General features: G+C 41.2%; 1 protein-coding gene across 1 annotated transcript; it reads left to right on the plus strand.

The window, feature by feature from the left end:
• The first annotated feature begins 1,229 nt into the window (after positions 1-1,229).
• Positions 1,230-13,031, plus strand: LOC100025622 (2'-5'-oligoadenylate synthase-like protein 2). The gene is made up of 7 exons (XM_056821636.1): positions 1,230-1,455; positions 1,583-1,795; positions 3,714-4,011; positions 5,632-5,792; positions 7,244-7,500; positions 10,125-10,272; positions 11,136-13,031. The coding sequence occupies exons 1-7, from the start codon at positions 1,378-1,380 to the stop codon at positions 11,643-11,645; spliced, it is 1,665 nt and encodes a 554-aa protein (XP_056677614.1). The 5' UTR covers positions 1,230-1,377; the 3' UTR covers positions 11,646-13,031.
• Positions 13,032-27,104: the final 14,073 nt, after the last annotated feature.

Below are 27,104 nucleotides of genomic sequence, written 5' to 3' on the forward strand. Positions count from 1 at the left end.
TTTCAGAGCTACTCTTCCAGTGGAACTAACTCCAAGGCGATCTCATTTCACTTAGGGATCATAGGACCATTGATTTAGCACTGCTTATATAATACAACTCCATTTTACAAATAAGGAAACTGAGACCTGGAGAGAGGTGACTCACCCAAAGTCAGACAGATAGTAAGTGAATGAGATGGGATTTCAACCCAGGGACCCTGACACAAACCCAAAGATTCTGCCACTCTCCTAATATCTCTCAGAAGAAAATAAGCAACTAAGAGTGAAATCCCCTAAGAAGGAAGTAATAGGGAAAAGAGAGGACCCTGTTGGTAATGGCCAGGCAGGAACAGCCATGAATGGGGATTCCCTCACCCCACCTGACTAAGCCCAGACCATCAGATTCCCATGGATCTGCTGGCAAAGGGGCTCCTTTCCTACAACCTTACTGCCAATGACTCTCCATCACCCCTATCCCACTCCAAAAGACTAGAACCCAAAATTTTCATTTCATTGTCACCCTCATTCCTCCTCCCTGCTTATACATAATGGTGGGCCAGGCCCATCTAGACTCCCTAAACCTGCAGAATAGACATATATACTCATTTTGCCTAGATTAGCTGGAAGTCACCAATTCCTTTCCTTCTGGTAAGATGAAGGACCACTCAGACTTACCATCTACTTTGCCATTTTGTCCTAAGGTCCTCTGGGTCTTACCATCCTCCCCATCACTCTGCCCTCCAGACCCCTGAGCACTCTCAACTGATCTGCCAATGCCTCCAATAGACTTCTGGGTCTTCCCATCTCCCTTGTCTCTTCAACCATGGGACTTCTGGGCCTTTCCACTCACCCTGCAACTAAATTCTGTTATATGCATTCAGTTATATGAGCACCTGGAAAGTAAAGTCTATTCTGTTTCTGAATCCTTAATTGTCCAGGTCTTGGAACAGAGTAAGTACCTAATAAATGCTTTTTCATTCATTCATGTGTCAAAAGCCATTACCATGGAAGGCAGCTAAATGGTTCAAGGGATTGAGAGTCAGGCCCAGAGACCTGGGTTCAAATCCGATCTCAGACACTCCCCAGCTGTGTGACCCTGGGCAAGTCCCTTAACCCCCAGTGCCTAGCCCTTACCACTTCTGCCTTAGAACCAATTCACAATAAAGCAAAAAAAGGTAAAGGTTTAAAAAAAAAAGCATTACCATGGCCAAGTCCTAAAGCCATGTTCGCTATCCTTCTGGAACCAATTAAAGAGAAAGTGTTACGTCATTCTATGCAGGTTCTGAAGAAAAGCTACACTGAGATACAGAATAGTTTCTATTTCCCAGCAGACTGAAACTGAAAGTACTCCAAGTTCACTTTAGATTCCTTAAGGAGGAAGCCGAAGAGAGGAGCTTTATGTCCCACCTGGATACACCCTCCCAAGTACTGGTCTGCCCCAAGGACAGGAATACTCCAACAGTGGCCCCAGCCAAGGTATTTGCCTTCCCCTTTTCTGAGCTTTAATCTGAGAAGGGCAGGGCAAGGTGGAGCCACCTTTAAAAAGCAACTTTGGCTGGGGAAGGGTCTGAGTGAGTAATCTCTGGAGTTTTTTCTCATGCAGGCCAGCCCAACAGAAATGGAGATGTCCAGGGACTTGTATGGCACCCCTGCTGAACAGCTAGATGCCTTCGTGGCTCAAGCGCTCCAGCCCGACAGAGAGTGGAAGGATGAGGTCAAGGATGTCGTGAAGAGAATGGAGAAATTCTTTCAAGAGCAATGCTTCCAGAACTATATTGTGAGGAACAAAGAAGTCAAGGTGATAAAGGTGATAAAGGTAAGAACAAATTTCATTCTTCAGAACAGAGGAACTCTACCCCCATCTAGGAATAGGTAGAAGGGTAATATTGTGGCAAAAAGGATATTGGCTTTGAGGGCAGAGGCCCTGGGTTCAAATCCCACTTCTGTTGCTTACTACCTGTGTGACCTCTGTTTCTTCCTCTATAAAATTAGGAGGCCAGATTATATGGTCTCTGAGACCCCTTCCAATTCCACATCTCTGATGTTAAGTCACTTGGACTTTTTTCAAAGAGCAAAAGAATTGATGATGGTCAAGGAGTCAGGCAAGAAGAAGAAAAATGAGCCTCATCTTGGATGGAAGAAAAGAGAGAAAAGATATAAGGACCTGGGAACACCTGCTTCTTACTTTATAGACAAGTGTTGTTGGGCCAACCATTAATTTCCCCAATGGGACATGTCCACCATGGCCAGCTCTGCCCATTTTCTCTCTCTCTCCCTACCCACTGCTTCTGACCCTAGGTTAAAAGGTGAGCTTTCTCCATGGAAGCTAGAACTCCTCTGGGTCCATGTTCTGATTCCTCCAAATCAAGTAGCATAGAGGCTTGATAAATAAAAGCCAGATCCCTTGATCACTTCATCTCTTCTCCTACCAAGGAATCAGTTTCCTTTTTGGGAAAATGTAAACACCCTCTGAAAAGTCTGAGCAGGCAATATAAATAGTTACAGAATGAGGTAATGTTTACCACTCTCCTAGAGCCAACTGCTCTGTCTTTTTGATAAGATCCTTCCTCTGTCACTCCTAAGCTTTCTTCTCAGCTCCCACAGGACACTCTTCAACATAGGACTCTCTTAGGACTCTGATATGCTTTTTTTTTAATAGTTATTTGTTTGTTTATAACATTTAAAATAGTAAGATACTCAGCTAATTCCCTCCCTTACTTCCCTCCCCCAGTTAAAAGAGGTATCATTTGACTATATACATATGTGTGTATGTATGTATGCATATGGGTGTAGCTAGTTAGCTCCAGGGATTGATAGTCAGACTTAGAGATGGGAAGTCCAGGATTCAAATCTGGTCTCAGACTCTTCCTAGCTGTGTGACCCTGGACAAGTCACTTGACCCCCATTGCCTAGCCCTTATTGTTCTTCTATCTTGGAACCAATACACAGTATTGATTCTAAGATGGGAAAGGTTTTTTTTTTTTTTTAAGATATATGTGTATATAAAACTATGTCTTGCTTATTTCTGTTTATCAGTTCTTTGTCTAGATAGATACATAAATCATTCATCAAAGAATATTTCCGTTGTTGTGATATGCTTTTGTATTTGTCTCCTGTTACCTTTCTTTGTGTAGCTCGGTGGCTTAGTAGATAGAGTTCCTGGCTTGGAATCCTCTGGTTCTGTCTGTCTTAGTTTCCTCAACTGTAAAATGGAAACAATAGTAGTACCTATCTCTCATGACTGTTGAAGATCAAATGAGCTGATATTTGTAAAGTCCTCAGTAAAGTGCCTGGCACACAGTAGGCATTTAATAAATACTTGTTGCCCTCTCTCTTCCCCTTTGGAGCCCTGTGAACAGAAATCGTCAAAAAGATACTTTCCATAATGAAGACCTTCATAATGAAGGTCTTTTTGAGTTTATGATATGATGGAAAAGGTGACAGTTGAAGTCAAAGAACCAGATCTCAAATCCAGGTTCAGCCATTTACTACTTGAGTGACCTTGGACAAGCTAGCTCTCCTCGCTGATCCTCAGTTTACCCATTTGTAAAATTATGGAGTTGAGCTCAATGACTTATATTACCCCTTTCCAGCTCTAAATCTAGGATGTTGTAATTCATAAATGTTCCAGTCTCATTAGAGGTCTTATAGATTTTTCACTTTAGTAACAAAGGCAACCAGACATTAATCCCACCCTGGATGATAATAAACTTAATCTGGTCTCTCTTTGGCAGGGAGGTTCCTATTCCAAGGGTGTAGACCTAAAACAGAGATCTGATGTGGACCTGCTCCTTTTCCTGAACTGCTTCTCCAGCTATAAAGACCAGTACATTCTCCGAGGTGACATCATTAAATTCATGGTGACAAAACTAAAGGAGTACCAAAGAAGCATAGCTTATGACATTACCGACATCTCAGAACACAAATTCTTAAAAAAATCTATGCCTCCAAGATCTCTGAACTTCAATGTCCAATCAAGAAAGAGGACAGAGCCCATCCATGTAGATGTGCTACCTGTCTTCAATGCTCTGGGTAAGAACAGAATAATGCCTCCATGAAAGGCGATCTTTCTAGGGCAGGGGTTCTTAACCTGAGATCCACAAAAGATCAGGCAAGGGAGGAGGATCCACAAACATGAATGGAAAAATTACAACTTTATTTCAATATAAGGCAAATCAAGTCAGGAGGCAGATCCAAGATGGCAGAGAAAAGGCAGAGAGCCACCTAATCTCTACCAAATTTCCTTCCATAGCAGTAAAACTCAAAAAGGGATGAGGAGAAACCATTTTCTAATCAAAGACAACTTAGAATGTTGTCAGGAAAGATCTTTCACAATGAGGTAAGGAGTGGAGCACAGACCAGCTAGCCAGGGCAGCCCCTAGCTTAGTGAGCCATCACAGACCTTGGAGGTGACTAAATCACTAGGATGAATCAGCAGCAAGGCCTCCAGAGATCTCAGCCCACAAACAGTAAGGGGAACAGGTAACTGATCAGAAGGTGACTACAAGAGTCCATTTTGTGGCACTTGGGAGCAATATCCTATTACATTGGTCATACATTGAACTGGATTGCAGTTGTTAGGAATAAAAAGGGGTCTTGCCAGAGTTATATGTGTTTATTCATAAAGTGAGAGAGAGAAGAGATACAGAAATCTTTCCCTTAAGGAAAGATTAGCCTGAATAGACTTGATTCTCCATTTGACTGGCTATGATCCTATACCTACTGCAGCAGCAGTGGTCAGAATCAAAAAAAATTTTAGGATGGAAAGAATGAAAGGAGAGTATGAAAATAGGGGATGGAAAGGATGAAGGAAAATACATGGAAATCAAAACTGTGAAAAAATGAATAAGACATTTCTCTAATAAAGGTTTCATTTCTCAAATACCTAGAGGAATTAATCAAATGTATAAAAAAAAGTCATTCCTCAATTGATACATGGACAGGCCATTTTCAGATGAAATAATCATAGCTATCTATGATCATGTGAAAAAAAAGATCTAAATCACTATTGATTAGAGAAATGCAAATTAAGACAACTTTGAAGTACCACCTCAAACCTATCAGATTGGCTATTATGATAGAAAAGGAAAATGATAAATGTTGGAGAGTATGAGGAAAAATTGAAACACTAATGCACTGTTAAGGGGGTTGTGAATTCATTCAACTATTCCGGAGAGCAATTTGTAACTATGCCCAAAGAGATATAAAACCATACATATCCTTTGACCCAGATACTAGGTCTGTATCCCAAAAAGACAAAAATGAAAAGAGAAAGGACCTATTTGTACAAAAATATTTATAACAACTCTTTTGTGGTTGCAAAGAATTGGAAAGTATGGGGATGCCCATCACCTGGGCAATGGCTAAGAGAGGAAGTCCTGGGTTCAAATGTGACCTCAGAAATTTCCTAACAGTGTAAACTCGGGCAAATCACTTAACCCCAACTGCCTAGCCCTTATTTCTCTTCTACTTTGGAAATGATATTTAGTACCAATTCTCAGACAGAGGATAAGGTTTTGGTTTTTTCTTTAATGATGAGTAGTATATCCAGACAATGTGTTCCCCATGGAAATTCCCCTCACACCTTATAAGACTTTGAGATAAGAGAATGCCCAGGTCTGAATCCAAGACTTGACTATGCTATCTTTGCAGAGCATGGTCCACGCTCTGAGGTCTATGTAAACCTAATAAAGGAAAAAGTCCTCACTGGAGAGTTCACTCCATCCTTCAGTGAACTGCAGAGAAATTTTGTAAAGCATCGTCCTACCAAGTTGAAGAGCCTCCTTCGGCTAGTAAAGTACTGGTATCGGCAGGTAAGATGGGAGGGGCAACCGAAGGCTTTCCTATGGTTCCAAGAAGTCAGAGAGACAGTCTAAAAAGATGAATGTAATCAAGGGGAAAAAGGGTAATGGGTTTGTGAGAAAGACAAGGACGTGTCTGTAAAAGATGCCTTTGGAAGTCTTATATCATTTCTCTAGCAAGAGCACTGGGTGTTTTTTCCCCTGGCTTTGAATCCAAGCTCTACTATTTATGACCCTTTAGGTAAATCGTTTTATTTCTCCAGATTGCTGATTTCTCAACTCTAAAATTACAAGATTAGTCTCAATAATCTTTCAGATCTCTCCCAATCATAAATTTTATGATCGTGTGAGATGCCCACACAGGTTATCAAGACTGTTAGGTAGAATTGCTAAATCAATCAACAGAAACTGACTTGTCAAGGGGTCCCAGAGGGGTAAGAAGAATGAGGTGTGGTAGGAAGGATGAGACAAAACCCCTGTGTGGGGTCAGGAGGACCAAAGGAGTTGATAGCAACCAAAAGCACTTTATTAAAAGTTATATCTGCTTTTATAGGGGGAGAAAGCAAGCTGGGGATTTTACACAAGTTTCCACTTACACAATGAAGGTGAATAATTGATAACGTGGTACAGCGTAATCTAGTTTAACTCATTGAGTCTACACAGTGATTTCTATAGATCATAAATCAACAAGTAACAACCTAGCTTAGATTCACAAGGAAATACATACATCAGTGATTTTACAAGGTGAGAGGGAGTGAGGAGCTTGAGGTCTCGGGCCTCAGGTGAAAAGTTGAGATACATGACAGACTACAGCTGCTTTATGGCTCAGGATTGTCCATAATAGGTTCTTGGGTTTTTTGCCTTCCATGACTCCAGAACTTTGCTCAACCGAGTCTTGGGCTTTGCCCTCTACACTGATTGAGGGCTTACTATCTGATTGGTGCTATCCTAGGTGCTGGAGATACAATGATTTTTTTTTTTTAAACCCTTACCTTCTGTCTTAGAGTCAATACTGTGTATTGGCTCCAAGGCAGAAGAGTGGTAAGGACTAGGCAATGGGGGTCAAGTAACTTGCCCAGGGTCACACAGCTGGGAAGTGTCTGAGGCCAGATTTGAACCTAGGACCTCCCGTCTCTAGGCTTGGCTCTCAATACACTGAGCTACCCAGCTGCCCCCTGATTTTTTTTTTAAGCAGTAATTAAGGTCTAGAGACAGGAGGTCCTAGGTTCAAATCTGGTCTCAAACACTTCCTAGATGTGTGACCCTGGGCAAGTCACTTAAACCCCTTTGCCTAGCCCTCGATACTCTTCTGACTTAGAACCAATAGACAGTATAGATTCTAAGATGGAAGGAGAGAGATAGCGAGACAGAGACAGAAACAGAAGCAAGATGGAGACTTTGTACTTTTCCCAATCTTCAGTCCTAGAGTTCCCTGATCTCAGAATATCCCTCTCTTTTAATAGTATGTGCAAGAAAAATACTCAGGAGTGCCCCCAAAATATGCCATGGAGCTGCTAACTATCTATGCATGGGAGACAGGAACCCAACAAGCTGAAAATTTCAGTCTAGCTGAAGGATTTGTCACTGTGATGGAGTTGGTGAAGGATTATAAGAGTATCTGTATCTACTGGACTGCTTATTACAATTTCAACAATAAAGTGGTCAGCCACTTTGTGAAAAAGCAGCTGAAGTACATAAGACAAACCAAGGCAAAAAAAAGGTGAGTAACTCTCCTCTCCTTGCCTCTGCTCTCTAAGGGTGATAATCAGTGGAGACCAAAAATGGATTGTCAAATAGCAATAGCTGGCAATTACGTCATGCTTTGGACAAGTAGATGGCACAGTGGGTAAACTCCTGGCTTGAGAGTCAGAAAGACTCTCTTCCTGAGTTCAAATCTGACTTCAGACAATTATTAACTGTATGACCCTGGGCAAGTCACTTATCCCTGTTTGCTTCAGTTTCCTCATCTGTAAAAATGAACTGGAGAAGGAAATGACAAGCTATTCCAGGATCTTTGTCAAGAAAATCTAAAATGGAGTCACAAGGAGTCAGATGCAATTGAAACAACTGAACAAATGTAGTGTTTTAAGAATTTAAAAGAACTTTACAAAATGCAAATTAAAACAACTCTAAGACACTACCCCACACCTATCAGATTGGCTATTATGACAGAAAAGGAACATGTCAAAAATTGGAGGGGATGTGAAAAAATTGAGACACTGGTGCATTGTTAGGGGTATTTCAAACTGATTCAACTGTTCCTGGAGAGCAATTTAGAACTGTGCCCAAATAGTATGTCTGAACATTGAAGGGGAAATCAGGGAAAGAGAACACACAGAACTGCCTCCATTGAATATTTAAAGTGATGACAACTGAAAGGTTCTGAGTTCTTTCTTTTAAGATGCCTTCAAGCTTCTAGTAGCCTTGTTCAATCTCTCTCTTCTCTACCAGAACTCAGTTCTCATTTCAGTCACTCCATTCATTCATTGTCATTGTATTCTCCCTCCTTTCCAGATCTGCTTATTAAATGCTAGGTCCAAACTGCCATCTTACCCTTGCTGCTGCTCAATTCATGGGGTTCCCACTCCTTTCAGTCTGCTCTCTTGCAAATTGTGTGTCTCTTAAAATTTCTGGGTGTGACTCAAATATGTCTTCTGACTCAACAGATTATGAGAGCCCAAGATTGCTCCAAGGATTGAGCACTCTGAACAACAAAACATAGGATAATCAATCTGTTCTCAAACTACTAAATATATAAGGAAAGAGTACCCTGAGCTATTTTCAGTGGGAAATGTGATGCCCTTCTTCCCCTTTATTCAGTCTTCTCCGGATGGGAGAACCCCTCTAGGCAGCAGTAGTCCAGTCTGCTATCAGATGAAAGTATCTCAAAATTCCCCTTCTTTTCTTACAAATGGCCACCAACACCCCTTGAGTCTACTAGAGGGAACACAAAATACGCTATAATCATCTACCCACTTAATGATGATCCAAGCTAGTCCCTCTTTAAGATAAGCGAGAAGAAAATAGCATTCCCCCCAACTACAACTATACCACAATTTCACTAGCAAGACCAATCATTTCTTGGCAAGCATCATTCGGTCATTCCTCAGCCTCTATGTCAGGAATTCATGAAGTCCTGGAGGAAGGGGAGAGGGGAGAGGAGAGCAGCAGACATCCAGAAGCTAGTACATGGAGGCTACAGGATTAATGATGAACTCTCTTCTGGTTTCTTACCACCTTGGGATAATGTTTGCTACAGTCTCTCCACAAAAGCCCTCCTAGCACATGTAGGATCATGCAAATGTCAAATAATGGAGTTGGACTGGAACTTCTAATGTCCTTTCCATTTCAGAATCCATGATCCCATTAACTAATCCTGGGATCATAAATTTGGAGTTAGCTGGAATCTTAGAGGCCACCAAGTCCAACCCCCTTCAGGGAAACTGAGGCCCAGAAAGATTAAGCAACTTGCCCAGGGTAATATGGGGTGTCTGAGGCAGATGTGATCCCAGGTCCTCCTGATCTAAATCCAATGCCCCCATCTACTATGCCATGCTTTCTCTAACCATCTACATAAGAAGAGGTATAAATAATAAGAAAGGGTTCTTGTATGTTAAAAGTGACAGTGCAGCAGGGATGCGCAGAGAATGAGTCAATTGTATCCAATCACTCACTCCAAAAACCCCTGCTTCCCATAGGTGCCAGGGACATAAGGTTTGGGGAAGGTTTAGCTTTCTAAACAAAAACTTCCTCTTCTCCCTTCTTCACACCCCCAAGGCTTGTTTCAAGAAATAGTGAGTTTTCTATCAATGGAACTCTTTAAGAGGTTGGATAACCACTGGCCAAGGAAACTGCAGAAAGTACTCAGGATTCAAAGAAAAGTTAGACAGGATGACCACAGAGGTTCCTTCTAGCTCTGCAACATAGGTTCAAAGGAGGAAAGCTCTTTCATCTTCAGTCATTTCAGGCAGTTCTGACTCTTTGTGATTTCATTTGGAGGTCTCTTAGCAAAGATACTAGAGTGGTCCTTGTCTAGTTCATTTAAGGAAACTAAGGCCAACAGGGAAAAGTATGACTTGCATAGAGAGTACCTGAGATTGGATTTGAACTCAGGTCTTCCTAACTCCAGACCTGTCCCTCTATCCCCTGTGCCACCTAGATACTTAGCTGACCTTTAAAGGTTTTTTTTTCCTACTCTAAATCTATGATCTTATAGTCTCACAATTTCCCATTTTAAATTATATAATCCCAAACTAGAATTCTCTATCCTGGCCCAAATGGTTCTGATTGCACTGGGTAAGGAACCACATTGAGCAAAAGTGAAAATCTCCCTTGGTATTATAGGCCAGTCATCTTGGACCCAGCAGACCCCACCAACAAAGTAGGAAACAGATCCAAGTGGGACCTGGTAGCCACCGAAGCCACATACTGCCTCAGCCAGGCCTGCTCTCAAACAAAAGATGGAGAGAGCATCTCGAGCTGGAATGTAAAGGTAAGGACCTCCCTTTGGGGTTGCAAAGACCTCTGTCCATTTCCTGTCCCCCTTATAGCCTCTAGCATGACTCTAGGATTCCTTAGGCGCAACAAAGACTCCCTGTGAATGGGGTCTCACCAAGAGGAGCTAAATTCCATCCCCAGGACTACTTCTTCCTGAGACTAGAGTAATTTGTCTCTGACTACAGGGTCCTTGTAGTCAAGGGTACAGAAATAGATGACAGAGCACTTCCCAGGAGGAGAGCAGGTTCTTGTGACTAGGGTAATAGAGACACAAAGATGACCAAAGTTATTCACAATCTCTCTCTCTCTCTCTCTCTCTCTCTCTCTCTCTCTCTCTCTCTCTCTCTCTCTCTCTCTCTCTCTCTCTCTCTCTCTTTTTCTCTCTCTCTCTCTCCTTCTCTCTCTCCCCCCTCTCCTTCCCTCCCTCTTTCTTTCCCTCCCTCCCCCTCTCTCTCCCCCCTCTGTCTCCCTCTCTCTTTCCCTCCCTCCTTCCCTCCCTCTCTCTCTTCCTCCCTCTTTCTCCTTCTCTCTCTCCCTCTCTCTCTTCCTCTCTCTCCCTCCCTCCTTTTTTCTCTCCCTCCCTCCCTCTCTCTCCCTCTTCCCCCTCTCTTTCCCTCTCTCTCCCCCCTCTCTCCCTCCCTCTTTCCTTCCCTCCCTCCCCCTCCCCCTCTCCTTCTCTCTCCCTCTCTCTCTCCCTCCCTCCCTCCTTCTTTCTTTGCCTCCCTCCCTTCCTCTCTCTCTTCCTCTCTCTCCCTCCCTCCTTCTTTCTCTCCCTCCCTCCCTCTCTCTCCCTCTCCTTCTCTGTCTCTCCCTCCCTCTCTCTCTATCTCCCCCCTCCCTCTCTCTTTTCTCCTCTAGGGAGCAAGAAATATACAAGTAACTCTAGACTGTCCTGGTTTCAAGGCTTGGACATACTGTGTGAATCCCTATGATCCTATCCAAGAAATAAAAAAGGAGATTGAAAATGTTACAAAGGTCCCTGTAGCTGATCAGCGGCTCTCCTTCAAGGACCTCAAGAGAAAGCCCAAGATATTGATGGGACACAGCACCCTGGCAAAATACGAGATCTTCTATCCAATCAAAATTCAAGTGGTGATCATCAGTTCTGCCAGATTCAAAATCCATGTGAAATTTCCTGATGACACCCTCCATTCCTACCCCTTCAAATACGAAGATACTTCCTTGATGGTGAAACAACAGATTGGAGAGCAAGAAGGGACCCCTGTGAGAAAGCAGACCCTGAGATTCCAAGGTCAATTACTTCGGCATAAGAAGTACCTCAAATCCTATGGCATTAAAGCTGGTGACACCTTGGAGTTAGAGTTGTGGCCCAGGAAGAAAAGAGAAGAGGTGTTGGTAGAAGCTTAGAAGCCAGGGAGACACACTCCCACTCTCCTCCTCTTCTTCCTCCTCCTCCTCCTGCCCTAGGTGCTCATTTCCCCTTCCTTATCAGTGTGGGACATGCCAGTATCTCTCCTGAATGTTGGACTGAGATAATTCTTTCCCAGCTATGGTATAAGAAGTCCAGACTAAACAAGAACTTATATCCAAAGCTTCACCTGGGCTATCAATGCCCTCCAGCAAGTACCTGCCTAGCTGACTGTCCTCAGTTATAATTTTGGAGGAGGAGGTGAAAAGAAAGAGGAGTTTTCCATTTCAACCTGGTATCTTTTAAAATGGATTCTTTTAATCTCTTCTTTTTTACCTTCCATCTGAAAATATATACTAAGAATCAGTTCCAAAGCAGAACAGTTAGGCAATTGGGGGTAAGTGACTTGCCTAGGGTCACACAGCTCCTTTTAATCTCTTCTTAAATTGAGGTTTGTTCAGAAGAACTTTTTCATTCTCAAGCCTGAAATTCCCCAAATGACCCAACTTGGGCCTGGCCCAGAATAGAGTGAAAGGAGTCCAGGATTCTAGGCCTGGACCTGCCCTTTTCAGCTGCCCTCTAAGAAGATCCTCAGTGCTGATTCTCTTGCTCTTTGCATTTATTTTCTACCCTGATCTCACATGAGAAAGGGACACTTCAGTATCAGCCTCTACAGAAGTCCTGGACGAATATGTTGGACTGTGTCTCTCCATCCATTGTTTGCTCTATAGATTAATCAAATTTGTCTCATTTCAGACATCTTGTGGGTATTTCTGGCTTCTTGTGTAGAACACGAGACATCAGGTAGGCAAGAAGCGTAATAGACACCAGAGAGCAGAAAGGATCATGGGGGGGTTGGGGGGGGAGGAATCTGTGTTCCATGGGGCCATATGTAATTTGGTGTACACACACCAATTCATAATGAAGGCCTAGAGAAGACTCAAGGGATATGGTACGTGTTTATTTGGGTTTATGTTTTGGGGTTTTGGTTTTGTAAAATTAATTACTTACAAAAATGAATAAATATAGAAACATATTTTATATGGCAATACAGGTATAATGTAGATTGAATATTGCTTGTCAGCTCTGGGAGGGGGGAGGGAAGAAAGGAGGGAGACAATATGGATCATATAACTTTGGAAAACTTATGTGGAAATTTGTTATTAAAATAAAAGTTTCTTTAAATTTTTTTTCAAAGAGGGATGCACTAAATTGACTAATTAAATACATTTTTCAAAATAAAAGTTCAACTCAAGTGAAAAGAAAAAGAGGGATGTACAGTGGAATTGTGTGTTAGCTACGGGAGGGGAGTTGGGAGAGGGGAGGGAAAAAACACCAATTTTGTAACCATGGAAGAATATTCTAAATTAATTAAATAAAATTTTCCCTAAAAAATAAAAATAAAAAGAGGGATGTAATAAGTGAATGGATGAACAAATAAATGAGCATTTATGTTCTTACTATGTACTAATCAGGACAACTAGGTGATATAATAGATAGAGTGCCAGGCTGGGAATTGGGAAGACTTGAGTTCAAATTCAGCCTCAGACACTTACTGGTTTTGTTGTCCTGGGCAAATCACTTAACCTTGGTTGCCTCAGTTTCCTCATCTGTAAAATGAGCCAGAGAAGGAACCACTCTGGTTTCTCTGTGAGAAAACTCCAAATGGGGTCACAAAGGGTTAAAAATGACAGATCAAACAACAACAAATGTACCAAGTATTGAGGATACAAATACAATAGTGAGCATAGTCCTTGCCTTCCCAGAATTCACAATCTACTTGGGGAAAAGAACACATTTAAGAGAGTTAATTTACAAAGCTCATGGAAGTCCTAAAGGGGCATCAAAGAGGTGAATAGCAAGACCCAAGCATCTTTGGGGTCTTTTATCAAGTCAGATGGCAGTGCCTAGAGGTCTGGACAATGTTGCAGCAGGACAGATGGCAAAGCCTGGATGTCCTTCTTCTTACTGGAAGGACAGTGGTTGGTGATTCCCCACTAATCCAAGTGATATCTGAGCATCCCTGGATGCTTGAACTATTGCAATAGCCTGTCTGGATCAAGTCTCTCCCACTTTGATCCATCCTCTATGCTGCTTCCTAATGTCATCTCTCCCTTGGCCATTGATAAACACCAGTGTTTCCTCAAAGAATTACACAGGAGCCCACTCCTACCAACTGTCTGTGTGACCCTGGGCTTAAGGCTTAAGCCTCCTCCTCCTCCTCCTCCTCCTCCTCCTCCTCCTCCTCCTCCTCCTCCTCCTCCTCCTCCTCCTCCTCCTCCTCCTCCTCCTGTTCCTGCTGCTGCTGCTGCTGCTGCTGCTGCTGCTGCTGCTGCTGCTGCTGCTGCTGCTGCTGCTGGATTCTGGAGAAGGAGCCAGCAGGCAACCTGCTCCGAATTCCTGGCTAGTGACTTAACATTGAAAAGATTGGAGCTTAGCTCTGAAGAACCTTTCCAGTTATCAACAATATCCCCTCAGAGACAAATTAATTTTACTTCCCTATATTGAATCTCATAGAAAATTAGAGAGACCCTAAATTCCTCTCTCCTTCTCTCCCCCTCCCTCACTTTCCTTCCTTAAGAATAAACTCCTTTCAGAAAGAGTCATAGTGTGAGAGTAGTCTGTTTGAAATTTCTGATAACTCACCATATTGAGAAGAGCCATGAGGACCAACTAAGAGAGAGACAGGAAGTGGGGTGGGGGGAAGGAGGGAGAATCCTAGCTTTCCCTCTAACCTATTTCCATTTTTTCCATATTTATACCACCAAGACCCACCACTTCTTCAAATAAAATTCTTTTCTTACTCCTGGACTGAATGGAGTTTGAGTCTCCCATTCTTGGGGCAAGACTCTGCTACAGACTTGGATGAGTTTCTCCCACATCACATCCATCGTCTTTATCTCCCTGAAGAGTCAAGACCAGCTTTATAGCCCTTAAAATGTGGGTGCCTACGCTCTTACAAAGTCTAAGACCTACAAAAATAAACTCAAAATCGGAACTAGAGATGTTAGTTAACCCATTTCACAAGAGAAACCAGCATTTAAGGAGAACCAAAGGCAACTTCAGAACTCTTGATATTGAGAGAAGGGTCATTGCCGGGACGCTCCAATCTGAGATGGGCTTTCCACCATTTCACTTACAGTGGATCTGTTTCAGACAGTGGGTTGCCTCCTTCTCTGCTAGGTCCCATCTCCATCCCTCTCCTACATTGTTGGTAGGGTCAGTTGGGTCCAGAAGGACAGACCTGTAAGCAAATCTTGTCATTTCTATATTTGCCACATCTCTCCCATTTGACACCTTCTCTCTACTCACATATACCACCTGAGTTCAGGCATTCATCACTCTTACCTAGATTATTGTATCCTAACTGGTCTCCCTGCCTTATCCATCTACACCACATTCTACATGTTAATACAAAAAGTCATTTTCATTAAGCCCAGAAACGGCCATGTGACCACACTACCCAACCAACATCAGTGTCTTCTTATTACTTCTAGAATAAAATATAAACTCCTATGCTTAGCTTTTAAAGGTCTCTCAAAGGAGATTGGGAGGGTAGCATAGTGGGTAGAGCAACAAATGACCCAAGTTCAAATCCTGTCTCAGACATGCTCTAGCTATGCAGTACTGGACAAATAACTAAATCTCTCAGCATCAATTTCCTTGTTTGTAAAGAGAGGAAAATAATATTATGAGGATTCAATAAGATGATATATGGGGGGGGGCATCTGGGTAGCTTAGTGGATGGAGAGCCAGGCCTAGAGACAGGAGGTCTTAGGTTCAAATCCAGCCTCGGACACTTCCTAATTTGGTGACCCTGGGCAAGTCATTTAACCCCCATTACCACTCTTCTGCCTTGGAACCAACACACAATATTGATTCCAAGGCAAAGGTAAGGGTTTAAAAAAAAAAGATGGCATATGCAACATGCTTTACAAACCTTAAAGCACTATATAAATGTTAGCTAATATTATCATCAACCTGACCCCAATCTAACTCTCCAAGTTCCTTGGACATTAACCCCCCTCCCACACTCTGAGGTCTAGTCAAATTGGCCTTTTCTCTTTGTCACACACAATGATCCCATCTCAAATTTCTTTGCCCTTATACTAGCCATGCCCCATGCCTGGAATAGCCTCCCTCCTTACCTCTGCTTAAAAGAGACTCTCTTCCTCTGTGATGTAGCTCTAGTACCTTTCCACATTCCATCCAACTGCTAGGACCAAACTACTTTGAATTTAGTTACTATGTGTGTCCAGAGAGAGAGAGAGAGTCAGAGACAGAGAGAGAGAGAGAGAGTGAGAGAGAGAGGGAGGGATGGATGGATGGATAGATAGATAGATAGATAGATAGATAGATAGATAGATAGATAGATAGATGGGTGGATGGATGATAGATAGATGGATGGATAGATAGATAGATAGATAGATAGATAGATAGATAGATAGGTGGATGGATGGATGATAGATGGATAGATAGATAAATGGGTAGATGATAGATAGATGGATAGGTAGATTGTTTGATTGCTAGATGGATGGGTTGATGAATGAATGGATAGACAGATAGACAGAGATAGATAAATGGATAGATGATGGATGGATGGATAGATAGATTGATTGATAGATGGGTGGATAGATAGATGATAGATAGATAAATAGATAGATAGATAATCTAAAATTGAGATTTGAACTCTGGACTCCATTCCCCAGGAGTCCTTGCTAGCTCCCAGAATGCTTTATAATCTCACTGAATTCTCGGGCGGGCCGAGATCAAGAAGGGATTTAACCTGATTGCAAAGGCTTTTGTGCTCTCTTTTGGACTTCCGTTTTGGAGCAGAGGCGTCTCTTCCATGATGTGAGATTATCTTGTCTAGGCCTCTCTGGCCTAGGTACGTGTTTCTTATCCTGTATTTTCTTCAATCCTTAATCTTTAATAAACCTCATAAAAATATAATACTCCTTACAGAGAGAAACTAATTTCTACCTGCCTCAGTCTCCCTAAATTTTAATCCTTACAATAGATAGATAGATAGATAGATAGATAGATAGATAGATAGATAGATAGATAGATAGATAGATGGATAGATGGATGGATGGATAGATACCTTTTTGTATATATGTATTCATTAACTTTATATTTATGCTATCTATATGCAGGTGTGTAGTATAGAGACAGAATATATACTTGTCATTTCTCCCTTTAATGTAATCTTGGAGGCAGTTGGATGACTCAGTGAATTGAGAGCCAGACCCAGAACCCAGGAGGTCCTGGATTCAAATCTGGCCTCAGACACTTCCTAGCTGTGTGGCCCTGGGCAAGTCACTTCACCCTCATTGCCTAGCCCTTACCATTCTTTTGCCTTGGAACCAATACACAGTATTGATTCCAAGACAGAAAGTAAGGGTTTAAAAAAAATGCAATCTCCTTTCCAATAGATATTGTTTCAGTCTTTGTATTTATAACCTGGCTGTTGCTCTTCTCTTTCCAAAAAACTACTTAATTAAGCCCTTTTCTTCATTTTGGAGGAAGTTCCAGTGCTCTCTGCTCTGTGTAGCAACTGTTATAATAGGAATTTGGGTGAGGAGTAAACAAGAGGGGAAAATATAAAAAATTCAGATTTATTGGTTGGGAAGGGGAGAAAGGAAAAGGGGTTAGGAGAATTATTACAAGTTATCTAAACCTCTACTTTCCTATAAATCTATCTAAACCTATCTTATTCTAAGCTAAACAGTAATTTTCCCCAAACACCAAGTCTCACAAATGGAGTCCAATCAAATGGGCCAGCATCTTCACTTGATAACTGTCCAAACAGGTCCATTGGTGAAGTGTGTCCTCAATCTTCTGTTCAAGCTGCCAACAGCCAGTTCAAAGATTCCTCTCTTCAGTTGGCATTAGGAGAAGACAGAAACCTGTTTTGTTTTTTTTTCAAACCTCCATCCAAGGTCCTTCAGGAGAGAAGTGCCCAGACAGCTGGGACTTGGAACCTTTCCCCAGATCTCCAGCCTTGGGCTCCCATGTGACTCTCAGTCACATGCTCTTGTCAATCACTCTGATGCATGCATTACTCAGTTTGTTGCACAACGTCCCTTCCCTACAACACAAGCCAGATTATAATCTCCATGCCCCAATTAAAGAGCCACCATTTCTTCTTTTCAGGTGGTCTTAATCATAAAAGGTTCACTATTTCCTTTTTTTTTTCCTTAGTATTCTCCGTGCCTGGCACAGTGCCCTGTAGACAGAAGACACTCAAGAAATATCTGTAAAATGTAATGAAATGAATGATGGAGCCACGATCGCCATCTTGTTAGTCGACAGCACCTCCAAGCTCTCCTCCAGAAAAATCCAAACAAATCTAGAAAATGCACCAGACTGAGTCCTCATGGGGAAATCCAGAAAGGCACAAGGAATCATTTGTCCAGCCCAAAGGGCAGAGGGAGGCAGACGGAGAAGTCTGTTGCCACTAGACTGGGGTCTGGTCAACAGTGCACTCTATAAGGAGCACTGTAGCATCTAGGGAGAGGCTATGCTCCAGTGCAAGGGGGGATCCCAGACTCATACCCAAATACTGCCAGACCCTTCCCAAGGTACCATGAGGGAGATGGGTATCAACTGGCAGCTTTTCTACCCATTACTCAGCTCACAGATCCAGGGTAGACTGAGAAAGGCACTTGCACCTAGGGTGGCATTACCAGGTTAGGAATCCTAGATGGTACACCAAAAAAGGGATGGAGTTAGGAAGCAAGGAACAGCTGTGAGGCTCAGACAAGGGGAGAAAAAGAGGTATCTTACATCCAACATCTAGCCCAGCAAACAGAGGAACAGCCAAGGCAGGGATCCCAGACCAAGAGGGAAGCCTACAATTCTCCACTCTGAACCAAAAGAACTTTCAGGCTAACTGGTAGGGTCTAAGTCTAAGAAGTAAGAGAGAGTACCAGAATTTGAACCCAGGTCCTCTGACTCCAAATGAATGACTTTTTCCTACCTCACCAAACTGCCTCCTTCATCCTAGAATTGCGACAAGTTCTGCATTTTGTCAAGCCTTAAAAAACAGAAAGCAACAGTATTATAACTGTTTGCCCCACAATACTTACTAGAATTGTTTATTTCCTTTAAGAAAGAGAAAACAAGACATCTATGCCAAAGTTGGATGAAGACCAAGCCCGGAGAAAAGGAGGAGGGTACAGGCTTTATAATATTCTAGAAGGCGAAGGCAGGGAATCTCATGAATGGGCAACAAGGATGAAAACTGGCGCCCCAAAGCAGGGCTTGGTCCCAAGCAGCATAGGCAGCTGAAATGTAGGAGTTGGGATGTTCTGCTAGTGCTGGTGATAACGAGAAACAGCCTTGGAGTTATCTGCTCAACTCAGGGACCACACAGTGCTGCTCTGAACCATTCTTGGGCATGAGCATCTGAACTTCAAGGGCACACATCATTTTTTTATCTGGTTAACCCTAATGTTCCTGAACAAAAACTAGAAATCAAGGCAATTCTAAACCCCACAAAGCCATCAGAAACACCTACCAGTTTCCTTCCTAGCAAGCTAGGATCAGGCTAAAAAGTCCCCAGGTGGGCACTTTTGTCCAACTCTGAAACATTTTCCTGCCCCCTCTAACAGGGTCACACAGCCAGCAAAGGCAGGGCTTTAAACCAATTGATGCTTATTCTGAGTCTGGTTATTTTTCTCCTAACCTACACCATCTCTATTATGTGTTAGCATTTTTGTTTGTTTTTAATATTCGTTTTTTGGTTACATTTTGAGTTCCAAGCTCGTAAGCTGAGCTCTGAAAATTAATATAATGGCCAAAAAGGGAATTTATTTGGCTTGAGTATCCTTGTTTGTTACAAGGGTTTCATTTTTCTTTTTATCTTTCCTAGGGATGAGAATAAGAAAGAGAGAAAATAAATGCTTGATAATTTTTTTTAAAGAAAGCTAGTGTATTCTTCAGATGACCTAAGAGGGATATATAGTATCCATAACTACGGCGGTCATAGGCCTATTATCCTCAACCACACATGGGCTATAGCATCATAGAAACTTCTGGGTGTCCCATTTTAGGAAAGACATTAATAAGCTGGACAGCTTCCAGAAGATATCCACAGGAAAGGGATGGGAACTGCCAATGGATATGTAACAAACTTGATAATACAGAGAAAAATGACACTGTGGGACAATTTGCTATTGAGACGACAAAAAATATCCCAAAAAGGAAAAGGAGCCAGCAGTAAAAATTTATGGCCTAGGGGGCAGCTGGGTAGCTCAATGGATGGAGAGTCAGGCCTAGAGATGGGATGTCCTGGGTTCAAATCTGGCCTCAGACACTTCCCAGCTATGTGACCCTGGGCAAGTCACTTGACCCCCATTGCCTAGTCCTTACTGCTCTTCTGCCTTGGAATCAGCACACAGTATTGATTCTAAGACAAAAGGTAAAGATTAAAAAAAAAAACTCATGGTCTTCAGCATCTAAGCAGAAATGCACAAAGTTTAGATAATATTAGATTGGACCATTAGTCCTAACAGAAAAATGTATATTTGAACTCAGAGGTACTGCCTTGACTTAGTGGAATGAGACCAGATTATTCCAGGTGTGAAAATTCTGCTAGAATTCTAATTCACATTAGAAAGAACTTAATAAGCAAAGGGTGGAAAGAAACAAAGAACTGTATATTAACTCGGCTTACTCACATGAAGAATTTCAAGAATCAGATTGTAGGGGCTGGGGAGGGAGGCAGAAAATGGTGGAGAGCATTTGAATAAAGATCCATAAAGAGATGTGATTTTTTTTTGGTTGAGAAAATTGAGAGTATACCACAGACCCCTGAAAAGTTGGGGGAATTCGTGTTGAAAGTCTAATATAGGAATGATGGGTGTCAGCCTGAAAAAGAGCCATCTGCCAAAGTAGTTCTAATAAAAGGTCTTTACTGGCAGTTCTAAAGACTACAATCTGGATTTCTCCATAGCACTAGGGTTCTGCAATGAGATACAGAGGAAGAAGTGGTTAAATAGTCTTTTGGAGTGGAGAGAGGTGGAAACAGCTTGGTAATGTGAATTCACAGAAACTTGGGCAAGATGGCCCTAGGGAAGGAAAAATGTCTTAAGAGTTATCCAGCACAGAAATGGAATGCGTCAGGAGGTAGGGTATTCCCCTACATTGGAGGGCCTTAGGAAAAAGCTTGATTGGAGAGATAATAGAGGAAATTTTTGATTGGGTTGTGTTTGGATGAGATGGTTGCTAAGGTCCCTTCCAACTTTGTGATTCTATAAGAGTCAGGTCACAATGGCCAACCAAACAGAAGACTGGACATCTTCTCTTGATGCTCTCAAGTGTCTTCCAAATTATGTGTAAGAGATAAAAGTAATGGCAGCTGTTTGTCCCACAGAATAACAAGAGAGGAACCATTGAGGAATTTCTCTCTCTAAAAGTATACAGGAGAAGAGGGATTTTAATTTGAAATTTAAAAAAAATAATCTTTTAAAAAGAAAAAATCAAAAGGCTTAGGAAATTAAATAAAAACTAACAAATTGAAGAGGGAGAGTAAAGGAGTTTTTACTTGACTGAGAAGAAGAAAAGTGGGGGGGGGGGAGAAAATTAGATAATTAGATTAAAGGGTTAAAGAAAAGGAAATTAATAAGTTAAATTAATAAGGGGTGAGAAGGAAGATTTGAGGATGAGGGAAAGAGAATCTGTAGAAATACAATTGTCTCCAAGTAGATTAAGCAAAAATAAAGAGATAAAATACTGCCTTTATAGATACAGAGGAATTTTTTAAAATCCCAATTATGGGGGGAGGGGAACACTATTAGAGACAATTGGAGAAAAATTTAAACCAACTCTCATAACTCTAAGTATAAATGTATTAAACAATCAAATTTATTGAAAAATTCTATAAAAATAATTGACAGAGAACACAAAACCTCAAAATCTGTTAAAGCTTACAAGAAACACCTAAAAAGAAAAGGCATATATAGAACAGAAATGAAGAGCTAAAAGATGGGAGGTCCTAGGTTCAAATTTGGCCTCAGACACTTCCTAGCTGTGTGACCCTGAGCAAGTCACTTAACCCCCTTTGCCTAGCTCTTACTGCCTTTCTGGCCTTAGAACCAATACACAGATGGAAGGTAAGGGTTAAAAAAAAATGAAGGGCTAGAACAAAATTTTCCATATAACTGATGAATCAAAAAAATTAGAAGTTACTATAGTGCTATCAGACAAAGCATAAACAAAAATTCCCAACATAAAAAGATATTAAGCAAAGAAACTACATTATACTGAATGCAACCATTTATAACAAGCCAATTTCAATATTAAATTAATATACTCCAAATGCCTTAGCATTTAAATTAATAAAGGAAAAGCTAATTGCATTACTAGAGGACATAGACTAAAGCAATTATAACAGGAGACTTTAATGTCCCTCTCAATGTTTTGGACAAATCTAATGAAAATATAAATAAAAGATTTACAATTGAACGAATAACTGGAGAAACTAGAGTTAAAGGAGTTATGGTGGTACTGCTAAAGAATGTATGAACTTCTCAGAATCACACAGAACTTTTACAAAAATTGACCATGGGAAACAGCTGAGTGGCTCAGTGGATAGAGAGCCAGGTCTAGAGACAGGAGGTCCTAGATTCAAAGCTGGCCTCAGACACTTCCCAGCCATGTGACCCTGAGCAAGTCACTTAACCCCCCATTGCCTAGCTATTGCTGCTCTTCTGCCTTAGAACCAATACTTAATATTGATTCTAAGATGGAAGGTAAGGATTTTTTTTAATTGACCATGTAGTAGAGCAGAGACATATTTCACATAAATATAAAAAGGTAGAAATAGTAAGTTCATTCTTCACAGACCATGACTTAATTAAATTGTTCATCTGTTTGGAGAACACAGACATAAACAGAGATTTAGCAATGAAATCCTCAAAAATGAGTAGATCAAATTTTTAAAAATCATATAAACAATAATTATGTGAAAGGAAAATAATAATAATAAAACAATATGTCAAAATTTCTGGGATGCAACTAAGGCAGTTTTTAAGGGGGAAAATATATCCCTTTTTAAAAAATACAATAACAAAATGGAAAAAGAAAGAATTGATAAACTGACTGTGTTTTTTTTTTAAATTAAAAAACCAACAAATAGATCATAAAAACTAAAGAATTAATAAGTAGGAAAATAGAAACCATAAAAGTAAAATCTGTTACATTGAAAAGTCTAACAAAATAGACTGACTTTTATCAGATCTTACTAAAAAAAGAGGACAGAAAATCAAATCAACAAATCAGCAAATGAACAAGTTGAGATCATAACGTAACCAGAAGAAATTTGTAAATGAGATTCTGTCCTAGAAAGGGTCAATGTGATCTAGAGTTTCCAAACAGGAAAATCAAGAAACGAAACTCAAAGAGTTATAAACTTGGCAAGAGATCACCTTAAGGTGGCATAGAAAGAGAGAGTTTATTGAAGCTCCATATGGGAATCCACCAGCTATAAACTCTGGCCCCAAGAAGGTGAGAACTGAGCCTTGCCTCAATGAGTTCACTTTCCTCTTCTCCAACCCTTTGGCCTCATGGGATCAGAGCCAAGAACTGGAGCATCTGAGAGTGTCTCATTAAAAGTCAATAGTGTTTTGTGATAGAAAATTGGGGAATGACCATAAATTGGGGAATGTCTGACTGCTGACATTATTCATCACCCAGGCTAGAGGGGCTCTGAGATACTGAACTGGTGGATTGTGATGGGAGCCTCATTCAAATGAAACATCTCCAGGTGTCCTTAAAACATATCCTTTTGGATATCTCCCTCCTGGTATAGCTAAAGTTCCTCTTTGAAATGAACTATGGAGGTCAAAACTTAACCAGACCCAATTTCTCATCTAGATCACCAAAGTCACTTAGAATCTTATCACCAGGCATGACATCCTCCATCACCATGAAGGAATTGGAGAGGGACTGTATAAAATAAGTCATCCTCCTCCTCCTTGTTTGGTATTCACCAATCGGAGATGCCATGGGGAAGGCTGAATAATAAGCTTCCAAAATGATATTTAATGGCTCAAATGCTGAGTGTCTTGGTCTTTGATCATTGAGAGAGATCACTGAACAATTAATTTATTTGCTATTGCTAGCCTAATCTATAAATTGGTTTTCTTACCCAGAACCCAGTCTCAGGATTTTTAATCATTACACTGGTAAATAGTCCATCTGAAGATTCCCTGAAATTTCCTGACTAATGATGAAACATGCTGCCCACTCTTGACAGACAGAATGAGACTTTTTGTTAATATAGCCAACGCAGAAATTTGTTTTGTTGGACTATATATGTTTGTAATTGGGGTTTGTTTTTCTTTACTCCTCATTTCAGGTTGGGATGGAAGGAGAGAGAGTGAATTTTTGCTGATTGAAAAAATAAAATTGCATTTTCTAAAAAGAGTCAATAGTGTTTTGTGATAGAAAATTGGGGAATGACCATAAATTGGGGAATGTCTAAATAAATTGTAGTGTAGCAGATGAAGTATTTCTGGGGGGAGGGAAGGGAGGAAGGGAGACAGTTTGGATCATATAACTTTGAAAACTTATATGGCAATTTGTGTGATTCCTTCTCAAGTGATCTGGGCATATATGTATTAAATTCATCTTGAGTCAAATAACCACAGTCAGATAAGAGGAGAACAATCATTTCAGGGGACATAGAGGGAGCTGAACCTTAGGACAGCCATTCAACCATAAATGGTCCTCATGGGACCCCTGCAGGGCAACCTTGGTCAGGGGTCGGCTTGTCCCTCTGGGGGGTCCTGGCTTACCTGCTCTGGGATATCTTCAACATCAATCAATAGAGAAGACATCCACATAGGTGACTCATTTCTCAGGAACCCCAATTTTCAAAGATAGCCTCTCAGTAGAGGTTACTTCTCTTCTTTTACCTCACTAGCCTCTATAGTCCCTCTGTCCCTTCAACCCCTCCATTCCCTGTTACAAAACCTTCCTTATTCCCTGTCCCTCTTCAATCCAGATATCAGTTAAGTCAGCACTTCTAGGGAGGTGAGATTTTGTTCCAATCCCTAGAGTTCCTTTAATTATTACTTAAGGGAGAGATCAGTCTTGCATGAGGGCTGTTTGGAAAGAATGAGCCAGATCAGAGAGAGAAAAGGAGGGGTCCTGTTGGGTTCCAGGACCAATAAAGGACATTATTGACCCATCAGATAGTGGAATTATAGCTACTCACTCTCCAAGCAAGGTAGTAAATACCATTTGCTATAGGGTGAGGCTCTTAACTGAAACTGAAAGAGGATGCCTGACCAGCAGAGCATTTCTAAGATGAACAGAACTGGCCTCACTGAGTCAAGTATGCAAAGTCCTGAAACAAAGGCAGCTTTTGTGTATTACAAAAACTTGCTCTGGGCGGAACTCTCCATTTCTGCAAGGAATAACATGGGATCTACCTGGAATCCAAACCTTAATGTGCCATTTCCTTAACATGGGGAGAATTGTTACTTGCAGACAATCTCCTAACTGCCTCTTACCCAGAAAGTTAAAAACAAACAAATGCCAACTACAGATCACTCACTCTAAGCTCTTCTTGGACTTCTCTCTTAGGGTCTCTATTTTATAGTTGAGGAGACTGAGGCAGACAGAGGCTTAGGGACCTATTAAGGGTCACACAGCTAAATAAATATCTCTGGGCTTGCTTCTTTCCCAGAACTGAAGAAGAGGTCAATTAAATCTAAGAATGAGAAGCCCACTCCCAGGCACCCTTGCCTCTGTCTTGCCCCAACTTCTGTGAGTAACTGCTGTTGTCTCTCCCCACTTTAGAAGTCCATTGAATCCCATCTCTGTCTATCTCATTGGATACCCTACTGTGTGGGATTCCAGATTACAACCTCTTTGCCCCAGTAAATATTAAATTTTTAATCATAAAATTTTATTATTACTACTTCAGTAGAGCTCTTTGATTCAGGTTGACAATGGGAACTCACTCCACCAAGATTATGATAAATAATAGCAGATAAAGCTGTCCCGAAGCCACTTGCCCAAGATCACACAGCTAGTAAATATCAACGGTCAGATCTGCATTTAATATCCTTGAGACAGCAGTGGAAAAAAATTCACTTAGCTTGGAGTGGTGAGCTGAGTGACCCCTGACATGAGTTTGAATCCCGACTGCCTCAATTTACCTCTCTGGTTCTCACCTCTTTTCCATCTGTAGTTCTATGGTCAACATGCTAGTCCCAGTGATGGGACTTGCCTTAAATAACAAACTAAAGTGCATTTTCATTTGAAGAGAGGTCCCTGCTAGAGCCTTGAAGCTGACCTTGACCATCCTTATTACCCATTACTCCTCTTCTCACACCCTGTGTTCTAACCAAACTGACCTCCTCACAATCTCTCACATGCAACATCCGCTTTTCTTGCCTTTGCCCTGGCTATGCCCTATGTTTGGAATGCCTCTGTTTTTTTAGGTCGGTGATTTTGTTTGTTATCATTCAGATTATTTCAGCCCTGTCTGACTCTTCACAAACCCATTTGGGGTTTTCTTGGCATTTCTTGGTATTTTAACTGGAATGATTTGCCATTTCCTTCCTCAGCTCATTTTACAGATGAGGAAATGATAAAATAGGGTTAAGTGACTTCTCCAGGGTCACTAAGTCTTCCATAAGGATCCCTGTGGGCTGCACATTTTCTTAGAAAACCACAAATTAACATTATCAATGATTTTTTTTTGTATTTTAATTGATTGTGTTCAATGTTTCCCAAGGACATTTTCATTTGATTCAGGCCACTTTAAGGTCCAGCATTCAAGAAGCACTGCCCTTTCCTTTGGGAAGGACCATGGAAAAGTGGCTAGAGCTGGGGCAAGAAAGAGAGGAGGTTGAGTAAGCCCAGGGATGTTTACTTAGCTGTGTGATCCTTTAGTAAGTCCCTAAACCTCTATCTGCCTCAGTCTCCTCAATTATTAAACGGAGACCATAACAATGATCCAGAACAATTTCGAGAGGCTTAAGAGAAAGAACCTATCCACATCCAGAGAAAGAACTGTGGGAGCAGAAACACAGAAGAAAAACAACTGCTTGATCACATGGGTCGATGGGGATATGACTGGGGATTAAATGATCACTCTGGTGCAATTATCAATAATGAGGAAATAGGTCTTGATCAGTGACACATATAAAACCCAGTGGAATTGAGCATCAGCTACGGGGGAAGGGGAGAGGGAAAGGACAGGAGTCTTGTAACCATGGAAAAAATATTCTAAATTAACTAATTCAATCAAATTTTCCAAAAATAAAATAAAACCTTGAAACTCATAAAAAATCTAATAAACAAACTAATTAATAGACAAATAAGTAGATAAGTGAATGAATGAATGAATGAATGAATGAAGACCCTAAGAAATCCAAGAAGAGCTTAGAGTGCACGACTCAGTCCTGAGAAGAGTGCTTTTATGCATTTCCAAAGAT

Source organism: Monodelphis domestica, chromosome 3 (genome assembly GCF_027887165.1).
Source record: "Monodelphis domestica isolate mMonDom1 chromosome 3, mMonDom1.pri, whole genome shotgun sequence".
Taxonomy (NCBI): domain Eukaryota; kingdom Metazoa; phylum Chordata; class Mammalia; order Didelphimorphia; family Didelphidae; genus Monodelphis; species Monodelphis domestica.